Below are 13,613 nucleotides of genomic sequence, written 5' to 3'. Positions count from 1 at the left end.
ATGCCATTGAACAGCAGAGCCCCAGTTCTCTATTCCGTGCTTTTGGCAGGCACACAATATCAGTGCACCTGCAATTTTTACATAAATTATCGCCCTCGTAGGCTAGACAATGTTGAATGCGTGTCTTAATAATTTCCTGATATTCGTTGCAACAGAGCTAATACAACTGATAAGGCAACTGTGTCCTTAAGGATGGGGGAGGGATGAAATCCAAGTGACGTGCGCCTCAGTACCATCGCCGCCGCACCAACCCTTTTAAAGCTGCGCGCGGCTGCAGGCTCAGTTAATTGTCATACAGTGCACCAAGAGAGAGCAGCTAAGGATAACCGCGATAGACCTATCATATTGTCAGTATTTTTCCGAAGCGAAGGAAGCCAAGGAGCAGGATGATCTAGCCTCGGAATCTAAAGACAAAACCACGAATGTAATTCCGTTACATTCGTCATCGAGCGCGCGCAAAGCCCGCTGAGTTTTTCGCCTCGACACCCGTCTCCTCTTTGAGAGATAAGTTCCCATGCGATTCTTCAGACTCACATTCAAGTGTTTCGTAGATTGTTTTTGAAGGTGCTCTCAAATTCGGTGATTTTCTTTGGGGGCAAGTGTCCTTTATTTTTATACACCTCAAATGTAATAAACATTTAATTCTGATCTCCGTCTCATCGTTGCGCGTTTGACATTGCTATACGATAATAGAGATACAAATTATACCTATTCAAGTGACTTATCATACCCTTAAATTAAAAAGGGGAAATAAATCAGATCCTATTCCCATAGGATTGCCAGAAGAAGAACAAAGGACCATCTTCGGGTCCAGGGAAATCGACCCGAACGAATAAAAGCTTAAGAAAGCTGTATCTATTGTCCTGAATCTTCACCGATCTTTTCACTGGTTTCCTCCTCAGTGTTAGTGGGAAATTGAGGGTGCATTGTTTACAAGTGCGTAATTGGCATGGAGAAACCTGCATTCGAAACTGACTGCTGTGCTGTGAACGTGGTCCTCGGGGAGGAGAAAAAGGGTCACCTCATTCCGAACGGAAACGGGCACCAAGCTGGCGTGAACGGAAGCCTCATTGGTGGAACTGACGGGGCAGGATGCGGAGCCACACCTGGCACGATGTCGTCAGTGGAGAAACCAGTGCCAGGGTATCCCGAACGAGAGCAATGGACCAGACAGATGGATTTTATCATGTCCTGCGTCGGCTTCGCTGTAGGGCTGGGAAACGTCTGGCGCTTCCCTTACCTATGCTACAAAAATGGTGGAGGTAAGTTAACCAGTAGCCTAAATAAACCAGTAAAAATCTAAACACAAAATACTGAAATCCCTATAGTGGCTGATGGCTCTCCTGTCCCATAATAAAAATTCCCTAAAACAATTGAAAATGTGGCTGAGCGAATAGCATGTTGCCTTGAGATGTCTATGTGAGGGATTGTATAGACGTCATAGCATCCAAAGCAATAATCATATGATCAGCTCCTGTGAGGGCACTGCAGGCATCTCATATAGCAGTAGCTCACATTCTTACCCACACAATTATTTTGGTCCATATCAGAAACGGTATTATAGAGAGACAATATCGCTTACAGTGCCCACCTTGATATATTTTAACGCCAGTTCAGGCTGTCTATCTATTCTACTGGCTGTTCATCGTGAAGATTACCGCACAGTGCACACCGTTCTCTACCCTTGATCAGAGCGTCAGGTCATACCTCACATATGGGCCTGCGTATGACGCTGTGTGACGGGGGTGGATGTGGGTGAGTCCTGTTCATTTCTATACACATCATGTTGCTGGAGAATGTCAGAACAGAACTCACATTGCCACTGTATTATCGTTATCATTTGTGTAAAATGGATTGCCATATGCAAAACAAATATATATATAATAATAATAATAATTTAACAACAAGTATAATTAAACTGATTTGTCCATTTACAGATGAGAATAGTCTAAAATTAAAAAGATTATACATTCAACATACACAGTGCTTGGATAGATTGGCTGTGAAACAACATGGAAATTACATTTTTGTTCCCACAACAAAACAGATTTTGGTTTGTGTAATAAACACTACATTAAAACATGACTTAATGCTGTCATTAGAAAAACCTGTGTGTAGACTTGATGGTGAACACAGTTTACACACCTTTCCATTGAAATGGACAAAAAACAATACCATTACCAGCTTAACCTGTTATGGCTGCATCACTTTGTTCTCAATTTCCGCCTGAAGACATACCCTAATCGAACTGCCTGTAGCAGAATGTAAGTCATAATTTTACCTTCAGATATGAATGTGTAAAAACTGTCATGGCGGAAAATGTTTCTGTTGTTGATTGCTCTTCTCAAACAAAAGCATGGGATTTGTTCTCTGTAATAGCTATTTTAAATTGGAAAACGTAGTTTGATTACCAATATTCTAATCTTTTGAAGGGTGTAAAACACTTGCATTTTCAAGAATGTTTAATGTTACGAATGTCACTCTGAAATTTCCCCTGATGTTGGTCCCTGAATGGGGATCGCAGCCATAACATCTCAGACCAGGTTCGGATCTATAAACTCAGTGGAACAAACAATTGGATCTTCTTGTTGTTTCATTAGATTGAAATTGCATTTATTGAGAAAACTTTGTGATACACTCTACTGGCAAGTCCTTCATAAACTTTTCCTAGATAGGCCTGTTTCGACACCCTTAGCGGGTCTTCTTACAGGCTGGGAGACCCAGGTTTGAGACCAGGAAGGGCCTTTACACTGTCGCTGTTTGCAAATTTCGCTGCATTGGTGTCTGTGGTGGGATTGTGCCTTAGAGAGGTGTGCACAGGTGAGGGACTTGGTATAGTGAAGCGCGGGGACACGCTCTCCTGAACGGTGGGGATAGTGTAACAAACTTTGCCTGGGTAGGCCTGTTACGATCCACCCCCCAAAATAGATCATCCCTATTGGAGCACTGGTTAGCAGGTCTGCTTATGGGCTGGGAGACCTGGGTTCGAGATGAGGGCGTTCACTAAACATCGCTACAATAGTATAATGATGAGGTCTGTCTAAAATATGAGTGTGTGATCAAAGAGAGATGCAGTGTATCTGCCTCAATGAAATAGCTGTCTCCATGTGCCCTCAATCATCTGGACAGCAGCTAAAATGTACTCAATGAATGAAGGATTTGTCTCACTGAATAAGTGATGCTGTCTCACTGAAAATGTGTATTTTTTGGGGGTTTAAATAAGTGGCTGTTTGAACAAAACTACATAACCATGCACTATCTTTTTTTAATAGAGTATCTAGACAGTGATCGATATGGAGGGATTTTATGAAAAACAAAGTGGAATTCATCACTGTCTGTCAGTGAAAGTATGGTGTTTCGGGTTCCAGATAGCTCAGGATCTCCATAGTATCAATATATATTTAGTGTAAAAAATGAAACCAGAGAGGTGAACCTGAATAAATACTGACTATATGCTACACAAATATTTGGTTGGTGTATAGAGTTAAAGAAATTGAGTAAAGAATGAAATTCCTCTGAATCCCCCAGGCTAAAAATTGTATTAGGGCTCCGCTTGGTGTTATTATTACACTTGGGATCCATGAGCAACATCATCTGGGATAATGTTTCTATGTATCCATCCAACTATTTGGATAGAGGATATCTCTGAGGCGGTTCAGGTTGACCTTACCGGTGGTGGGCAAGGAAAGGGCATGGCGACCAGCTGGTGGGAACTGTAACAGAAAACATCAATTCTGTAAAAAAAACAAAGAGCTTCAGTCGTGACCTGACAGTGAGAGAAAAGAGACATGTTAAAGAGACAGGAGCGAGCGTTGGGTGATCCCTTAAATTTTCCTCTTAAAAAATACTTGTTTTACCCCCAACTAGGAGCTCCAAGGTAACATGAAGATGTTCTCCTAGTTCAGGTTGCCAGACTCAGTGTGTGTCTCTGGATTTGTGTACATTTCCTTGGAGACCCCTGCAGGGTTCTGCCAAATCAAATCAAGCTGCCCAAGTTGAAAAGGTCTTGTTCACACAGACAGAACCAAGCTGCTGCAGAGTAGATCTAATGAGATGGCATCTCTGCCATCCCTCAACTACAACAATGCACTGTGAGGGTGTTTAATGCCCAGGTACATTGGATGAATTTCATTTTCTAATTTGATTCCTCATTCAAGCGATACTTGGGTTTAAGTCTCTTTAAATCTCTTTCCTATTCCCATCAGTTGTAACATGACAGGTGGATTAGTTGCCATGGCAAATCATCTGCTGTCATCGCAAGGACATTCTTGTCAAAATCTTTATATTTGCTTATTTTGACTTGTTATAATACACACATACATGTATTTGCCAAGTGCAAGTATCTTCTTTACCTGTCAGGAAGTATTGTTACACATTCTATGATTGGTGTCTCTGTACTGTCTGTATTGATGGCAATTTTTATGAAGTTTTAGAATCTGACTTGTCTATACTATCAAAGCAATATAACGACATAGACCGTCTACTCAAAGTACAGTTGCCTATCACCATCATACATTTTACAATATTCCCCATTCTTTGTGCTCCTTTCAAATAGAGAGAAGGCATATCTATCAACGACCACATCGGTAACTATCCTATTGTCACATCCATAAACATATGTTCAGTATATGGGTTCATAGCACGCAGCACAGGTGATAAGTCTTCTCTGAGAGTTTTTCTGGGAGCTGTGGGATTTTAGGGTTCTCCTGTGATGGGGTTGCCTTCTCTCTAGCCAGGGCAGTACTGTACTGCGTAGCCTGGCCTGCTCAGCAGCAGCAGCAGCAGGTAGCACCCAGTCAGACAGCAGCCTTACAGCCTGTAGATTTACGAGCTCTGCAGTGAGCTCTCTGATTGTCCTTGGCAGTGTGTCTGCAGCCGCGCAGTGGACTACGTGTTCTCATCAGAGCAAAGGACCCAAGCCATGTTACTACCCACCAATAAGGCCCTTTGGCATTACACTGCAGGGAATATTGTCATGAGCGTATTTTTCTTATTTCGGTCATCAGATAAGGTCATGCACGGTGTCAGGCAGACTGAGTATGTCTTTGTGTGGTTTTTAGTCCTTCTTTTGAATCAAAACCGTAAAGGGATTGTCAGACAGAGTGGGCTTCCAGTTGGGTCCAAGTCAAACACTTAGTCATTTGCCCTCTTTTGTCAAAGAATACATAACGTTGAATTTATGTTTATGAATTTATCTTTTTACACAGCAATCTGTAAAGTTTATTTTCTGTCAGCTTCAGTTATCCAGCAATTTGTTTTTAGCAGAATAATGCTCTTTGGCACAGTGTCTAATCAGTGTACGTCACACTATCAACCATCATGGTGGCTTGCCTTTTGCAAGTGAGTCCAGCATCTGAGCGGGTGTGATGCGCAGACCGCAGGGTTACAGTACGTTGGCCCTTTGCCCCGTGTGACATCATCTCCTCACCCCACGTGGACGGGCGATTATGAAGAGTGTCTGTTAATCTTTTAATCTCCTTTCTCTGACTGGGAGCTGGTGTGGTGGGGTGTGGTTCGGTGTGTGGTTTGGTGTGGTTCGGTGTGGTGGGGTGTGGTTTGGTGTGATTCGGTGTGGTTTGGTGTGGTTCGGTGTGGTGGGGTGTGGTTCGGTGTGGTTTGGTGTGGTTCGGTGTAGTTTGGTGTGGTTCGGTGTGGTAGGGTGTGGTTTGGTGTGGTTTAGTGTGGTTCGGTGTTGTTTGGTGTTGTTCGGTGTGGCATGGTGCGGTCCGGTGCAGTGTTGTTTGGGATATGGCTCAGCCTCAGGCAGGGAATGGTAGGCTATAACCCCCAGTTAGGTCAGCTCAATGCTCTGGGGATATATGTAACGCTATACTACATGATGTCACCTCAGGTTAGCAATGCGTTCGGGCAAATGTCTGTGTGCTCTCTGACCTGGCATTTAGATAAGACCAATTACACCCTGCACAGCTTTTCTGAATGATGTTTATGCTGGTGTAGTGCAGCAGAGAGAATTCATGTTCAATAAGGTTGCCTTCCAATAATCTCTCCTTTCTATGGTGTGCACTGTGTACTTGTTCCCTACAAATGTAAACGCTTTGGATTGGTGTAGGCATGGGCTAGAGAGGGAGTTTCTATATACCATTAATTACCTTTCAAATCCATGAGGGGAAGTGAACAAGTGCACACTTTGGGAGAAAAGGAGAGAATATTGGGACGCAATTTAGGTTTTGTGGTGATCTTTGCAGTGTGGTGTGTGTAGTCATTATAATGAAGTAACATACACAGTATCTCTGCTTGAACGAAGCACATGAATGAAGGGGATGGGTCAACATAAATGCACCGTCATGTTTGAAATGTAAGCTAATCTTTTCTATTCCCGAATTTAGGACACTGCAGTTATTTCTTTTTTTGGATGAACAAGCACGTCTAGCAACAACCTACTGTGCTTTAAAGAGGTGTGCCAATCTCTTGTGCCGTAATCTCATTGTAAACAACATATCCACTAACATGGAGATGACCAACAGGGTGATCTGTCCAAGTTTACTGGCTCTCTTGGGAGTTGAAAATCAGGCTTCATGAGCAACATGTAAAGTAGGGCACTTAGTTGTAGGGGAAAGCTAAGCTTCACAAAATAAGAGATTAATTACAATTATTATGTGATTTTGACAGCATAGCACATTGTCATTTAAAAATCAATACAATTTGCAATTGTTTTGTTGTTGCTTCAGGAGTAATTTCGCAGGACCATACAAGAGAATGCATCTGTGCATGGAAGATACCATTTCCATGTGAATGTTAGGGGGGGGAGGGTGTATGTAGGGTTGCAAAATTCTGGGAACTTTCAATACATTTCCTGGTTTCCTGAAATCTCAGTTGGAGGACTCCCGGACTCAGGAAGGAATAAGCAGGAAATCCAGCATCCTCCAACCAGTTCCTGGAATTTTGCAACCCTAGGTGTAGGGGAGTATTTATATATTGTCATGTACACCACAACAATAAGTCAAATCCAAGTCCACACGTGTCCCATTGGAGCTTGGTCAGTGTTTTGACGCTTGTTATAGGCAGGGATCAGCTGACAAAATGATGCACCTGCTGCTCTATTCTTGGTTAAACCAGAACAAAAATCTAGTGTAATTTATTTTTTAGATTTATGTAGTCTGTCCACAAGAGATTACACCTGGTCTAACCAACCTCAGTTGTATTGCTATATGCTGCATTAGCTGCTCCTGTCAGTTCACTCAACTAACCAGAAAAAGGATTGAAAGGCCTGTCAATACTGAGCGTTCAGAGCTGCTCCCGACACTTACTTAATCAAGATTAGAAAGCTTAGCACATGCCATATGTACCTGAATTGGTTCTCTATTTGTGTGACTCAGTTTAAATGTGAGCCTTCCTCAGGGTACTATGAATAACCTCCCCAAAAGTTAAGTATACCAAATATTGTGTTTTTAACTGAAAACAGGTAGAAGTTTTGTAATTCATTAGCATGTTTTCTTAATTTAAAGATGGCCATTTATTGAAAAGAGAATTACAGTATCAGTAATTATCATACATAATCACTATATGGTGAGGTGATTGCATCTACCAGCCAGGCAGGACCTTGTTCACCATAATCACATAACTAGCATGTTCACCAGTGGTAACAGCATTACCTCAATGGGAGACGCCATTAACAAGGGAGTAGCATCTTCTGGACAAATAGCTCCTCTCTTTCTCTCCCTCTCTCACCGTCCTCCTCCCCCACTTCACTACACTCTCTCTCTATCTGCTATCTAACTGTTTAATTAAGAGGCTGAGCAGAGTCTCAGTCAGGTTCCTGTCTCCTGACAGGCTGGAATGCCTCAGTGGCTCTGCTAGCTCTGACTGGAGTCACGACGCACTACGTAGCTCCTTCCCCTTCTGCGCCATAGGCAGCGTCTGTCTGACTCATCGGCATGCCGTCACTGAGTCGGTCCTGTGTCTGTCTCTGCGACTGTCTCTGCGACTGTTGTGTGTTTTGTGTGTGTGTGGGTGGGTGTGTGTGTGTGTGTGTGTACACTCTCACACATAATCACTGCCGCTGCTTCTATAGCAAATGCTTTGTTTGCAAATGAACAGCCATTTACATCAGCCCTCACAAAGCCCACATGACTACACATTTTATAGATGCTTGAGAGAGAGAGCGACAGAGAGAGACAGAGAGAGACAGAGAGAGAGAGAAAGAGAGAGAGAGAGAGAGAGAGAAAGAGAGAAAGAGAGAGAGAGAGAGAGAGAGAGAGAGAGAGAGAGAGAGAGAGAGAGAGAGAGAGAGAGAGAAGCTATTCTTCCCTCTGATGCTGGAATCTTTCTTTCAGGTCAGTGGTGTATAGTGCGTGCAGTTCCCCAATCTTACTGAGTTTGTCAGGCGTCTTCAATACAGTAGTAATGGCAACAGTCTCCTCTTAAAGAAACCACTTTAGCCTTGAATCACACACTGTAGAAATTGCTGTTCACACGTTTTTCCTTTGATAGAGGTGCTATTATGTGTTATTTTCAGTCACACCCTAGATATGTGTTGAACTGTATGAAGGGATTGTGATTGTGTTCTCAGGCTGGTTTACATGCTGAGAGTCCCCATTGCTAATTCAGATTGGTTTGTCAACCCCATCCTCTTCACAAAGGAGAGCCTTTGCTTCTGCGCATCCATGTCTCTTTTCTGTCAGGGAGGAATTGGCTGTTTCCACTAGCCTGCAGAGCCTACGTTACACAACGGGTGGTGCTTTTTATAACGCAGCCCATGGCCCTCCCCGGCGCTCGATGTCAGCCTATCAGGAGACCTCTGGGCTGAAGGTGACGTCATCTCAGCTTCATTCAGTGCAGCACATTGTTCAATGGATAATCTGCGTTATAGGCTGAAGCAGGAGCTGACTACCACTGCAAAGCCCCCTGTCCCTCCCACCATTCCTCCCTCCCCTCCCACCACCCCTCCCTCCCTCTCCTCCCACCACCCCTCCCTCTCCTCCCTCCCTCCCCTCCCACCACCCCTCCCTCCCTCTCCTCCCACCACCCCTTCCACCTCCTTCCTTGCTCCACCCCCCCAGTCAGTCTTAAGCCGCTATCGCTGCTGATGTTCATTTGGAATCAGTCAGCCATGGCGTTATTACTGTTGATGGTTTGCCGTGCTCCTAGACCCTGTTTGATGAAAGCCAATGCAGCAAACAGAATCACAGTCACATTTGAACATACTGAAGTGTAGGCAGACGTAGGAGGGGTGAGGGGAGCATGCGTGTTTTCACCGATAAAATGGACTCCCCTTCTGCGCCAATTAGTGGATGAGACTGAAATATGCACTTCCTGCTCACACCCAGTTATATAAGGCCATTAAAATGTAACTAGATGGTAACTTTACATGAAGTAAAGTTGTGGGGCTTGCTTTACCTCTTTAAGAATAATTTTAAAGCTATTAAAATATAATGAGAACACCAACTATAGCTGCATAGACTATAAGGTAGAAGGTTTTATGTTGCATCCTTGTTACCATTTGATGTCGCAGAGTGATGTTTTCTTTAGGGAACATAAGATGGTGGTTTAATAATGGGTATCCTAATGCGTTGTGCAGCTCATACATCCCCCATAGTGACCCAAGGAGTGCATTACTCTACTGTTCCATTGAACACCTGTCTGTTTGTCCCCCACAGGAGTGTTTCTGATTCCCTACCTCATTATTGGGGTTGTTGGGGGAATTCCTATATTCTTCCTGGAGATTGCATTGGGACAGTTTATGAAGGCTGGCAGCATCAACGTGTGGAACATCGCACCTCTATTTAAAGGTACTGAACATTTTGCTCTCTCAGCAGTTTGTGTGGCTGCTCTGAAACATTTGTACAGCCATTTGTCAAGTCTTTTAACTGATCCTTTCGAATAGAAAGGCAGTTTGCAGACATTCACAGCTGTGGCCTATTTACTATGTATTCCTCTATCGCTTTATTCTAAGAATTGATACACCTTTGTTACATAAAAATCAAGACTGCTCCAATGTTTCTTACAAAATTGACATTAACGTATAAGTAAGCTCTGTTTGTCTCTTCAGTGCTGAACACTAAACTGTTGAATTGCTCCGTATTCCTCCAGGACTGGGGTATGCCTCCATGGTCATAGTGTTCTTCTGTAACACCTACTACATCATGGTCCTAGCCTGGGCCTTCTACTATTTCATCAAGTCCTTCAATGCTACCCTGCCCTGGTCCACCTGTGACAACCCCTGGAACACGCCCAGCTGCATCGAGATCTTTCATCATGAAGACTGCCTGAATGGCACCATTGGCAACACTACCTATGGCAACATGACATGTGAGGAGCTGGCAGATGGGCGTTCTCCCATTATTGAATTCTGGGAGTAAGTTCTTTACTTCCTCTATCCCAATGGAAAAACACACTATTCTATCAAAACTAGACGTTGAACTGACGTCTGTGCCGAAAGCTCTAAGAATAAAACATTGTTATTTGTCAGTCACAGTTAATTATTTGAAATATTTTGCAAGTCGTCACTTAGAAAAGGGATTTTAGTAATTGGTCCACAGTATGAAAAATTATCCACCAAAATTGTTTCAACCCCTATTACGAGCCTCTTCAACCTCTCTTTCGTATCGTCTGAGATCCCCAAAGATTGGAATGCTGCCGCGGTCATCCCCCTCTTCAAAGGGGGAGACACTCTAGACCCAAACTGCTACACACCTATATCGATCCTACCTTGCCTTTCTAAGGTCTTCGAAAGCCAAGTTAACAAACAGATTACCGACCATTTTGAATCCCACCATACCTTCTCCGCTATGCAATCTGGTTTCCGAGCTGGTCATGGGTGCACCTCAGCCACACTCAAGGTCCTAAACGATATCATAACCGCCATCGATAAGAGACAATATTGTGCAGCTGTATTCATCAACCTGGCCAAGGCTTTCGACTCTGTCAATCACTACATTCTTATTGGCAGACTCAACAGACTTGGTTTCTCAAATGACTGCCTCGCCTGGTTCACCAACTATGTCTCAGACAGAGTTCAGTGTGTCAAATCGGAGGTCCTGTTGTCCGGACCTCTGGCAGTCTCTATGGGGGTGCTGTTGTCCGGGCCTCGGCAGTCTCTATGGGGGTGCTGTTGTCCGGGCCTCTGGTAGTCTCTATGGGGGTGCTGTTGTCCGGAACTCTGGCAGACTCTATGGGGGTGCTGTTGTCCGGGCCTCTGGCAGTCTCTATGGGGGTGCCATGGTTCAATTCTCGGGCCGACTCTTTTCTCTGTATATATCAATGATGTCGCTCTTGCTGCTGGTGATTCTCTGATCCACCTCTACGCAGACGACACCATTCTGTATACTTCTGGCCCCTCATTGGACACTGTGTTAACTAACCTCCAGACGAGCTTCAATGCCATACAACTCCCCTTCCGTGGCCTCCAACTGCTCTTAAATGCAAGTTAAACTAAATGCATGCTCTTCAACCGATTGCTGCCCACACCTGCCCGCCCGTCCAGCATCACTACTCTGGACGGTTCTGACTTAGAATATGTGGACAACTACAAATACCCAGGTGTCTGGTTAGACTGTAAACTCTCCTTCCAGACTCATATTAAACATCTCCAATCCAAAATTAAATATAGAATCGGCTTCCTATTTCGCAACAAAGCATCCTTCACTCATGCTGCAAAACATACCCTCGTAAAACTGACTATCCTACCGATCCTTGACTTCGGTGATGTCATTTACAAAATAGACTCCAACACTATACGCAGCAAATTGGATGCAGTCTATCACAGTGCCATCCATTTTGTCACCAAAGCCCCATACACTACCCACCACTGCGACCTACCTGTATGCTCTAGTTGGCTGGCCCTCACTTCATATTCGTCGCCAAACCCACTGGCTCCAGGTCATCTATACGTCTTTGCTAGGTAAAGCCCCGCCTTATCTCAGCTCACTGGTCACCATAGCAGCACCCACCCGTAGCACGCACTCCAGCAGGTATATTTCACTGGTCACCCCCAAAGCCAATTCCTCCTTTGGCCGCCTTTCCTTCCAGTTCTCTGCTGCCAATGACTGGAACGAACTGCAAAAATCACTGAAGCTGGAGACTCATATCTCCCTCACTAACTTTAAGCACCAGCTGTCAGAGCAGCTCACAGATCACTGCACCTGTACACAGCCCATCTGTAAATAGCCCATCCAACTACCTCATCTCCATACTGTTATTTATTTTGCTGCTTTGCACCCAAGTATCTCTACTTGCACACTCATCTTCTGCAGATCTATCACTCCAGTGTTTAATTGCTATATTGTAATTATTTTGCCACTATGGCCTATTTATCGCCTTACCTCCCTTATCCTACCTCATTTGCACACACTGTATATATACTTTTTCTATTGTATTATTGACTATGTTTGTTTATTCCATGTGTAACTCTGTGTTGTTTTTGTCACACTGCTTTGCTTTATCTTGGCTAGGTCACAGTTGTAAATGAGAACTTGTTCTCAACTAGCCTACCTGGTTAAATAAAGGTTAAATAAAAAAAATAAAAAAATGAGTGGCCTTTGAATGCTCTGCTTTTAAAGAGCAGTGTGACAGAACTGGTTAGTGTTCTGATTTGGAATCTCATTTGTCCTCGGCCCAGTTCTTCATCCCTCTCTGTTCCTCTAGTCCTCTAGTCCCGTTGTCCATGACTACCAGAGTGTTTGTTCCCACTCTCCCTTATGGCATGTGCAGGGACATAAGTGCCTTTGTCATGGCTGTAGGTAGAAAATGCCAAATGCTGTTACTGACTGACATAGCTTTTATTGAGGACAAAGGGCAGACTTTTGTTACAGGAGTAGAGCATCATGCCGTTCATTTTATATCCTGTAACTTAGACAAACGCATGTTTTCATATAGTTTTACTCTATGACCCCTCCCTCCAGGAACAAGGTGCTGAACATCTCACAAGGGCTGGACTACCCAGGATCCATCAACTGGGAGCTGTTGCTGTGCCTGGCGGCCGTCTGGGTGATGGTGTATTTCTGTGTGTGGAAGGGAGTGAAGTCCACAGGCAAGGTAACTAATACACATTTCTCTGAAAAGCTCATCGTTATCTTATTAGTTATATGAGCACCACGATGGTGACTGCAATGAACATGTGACTCACTCTGGTCCTTAGGTATCTCCTATAGCTAACTGTTATGTAACAGACTATCCTCCGGCCGTGGCAGACAGATTGCTTTACATCAGCTCAGGTCACTGCACTGGTCTCTGATTGGATACCTGCATTAGAACAACTCAGTGGTTAATGCAGATGCAGTGGAAGGATATTGCTGTGTGGTATCAAACATAGTCTGGACTTATATTAAAACAGCAAGAAAGGTTACTGAGAAAAGTAACAAATAGATGTGAAACGGGGTTAAAATGTATAGATATACAGTTCTCCCAGAGAGAAAGAGGAGATAGATTTGTAGCTATAGCCAGATAGGTTTCTAATTTAGTTCTGGCTATGGTAATGGACTCTCAGTCATGAGTGAATGAGAAGGCAGTGTGACTTTTTCCTAACCTTGTGTGATTCACATAGTGCCACCCTCTCCTGCTGTGTGACAGCAAGGCAATGATGAGGCAGTGTTTCTATAGCAACATCAAGAGGACAGGGGGTGTGGCTATGACATATCACAAAGTGTCCCTGTCAC

The 13,613-nt window shown here is 43.9% G+C and overlaps 1 protein-coding gene across 1 annotated transcript in view; it reads left to right on the top strand.

Moving 5' to 3' along the window:
- Nucleotides 1-274: 274 nt before the first annotated feature.
- Nucleotides 275-13,613, top strand: part of slc6a8 (solute carrier family 6 member 8) — a 28,711-nt gene continuing 15,372 nt past the window's right edge. Inside the window, exons 1-4 of the mRNA XM_021566996.2 lie at nucleotides 275-1,262; nucleotides 9,618-9,749; nucleotides 10,051-10,315; nucleotides 12,861-12,993. Of these exons, the coding sequence (XP_021422671.1) occupies nucleotides 950-1,262; nucleotides 9,618-9,749; nucleotides 10,051-10,315; nucleotides 12,861-12,993 (843 nt within the window). The 5' untranslated portion in view covers nucleotides 275-949. The remainder of the gene's footprint in view (nucleotides 1,263-9,617; nucleotides 9,750-10,050; nucleotides 10,316-12,860; nucleotides 12,994-13,613) is intronic.

The sequence above is a fragment of the Oncorhynchus mykiss genome, chromosome 16, assembly GCF_013265735.2.
Source record: "Oncorhynchus mykiss isolate Arlee chromosome 16, USDA_OmykA_1.1, whole genome shotgun sequence".
NCBI lineage: Eukaryota > Metazoa > Chordata > Actinopteri > Salmoniformes > Salmonidae > Oncorhynchus > Oncorhynchus mykiss.
The sequence above is the reverse complement of the archived record's forward strand: the minus strand, read 5'-3'. Positions and strand labels throughout refer to the sequence as shown.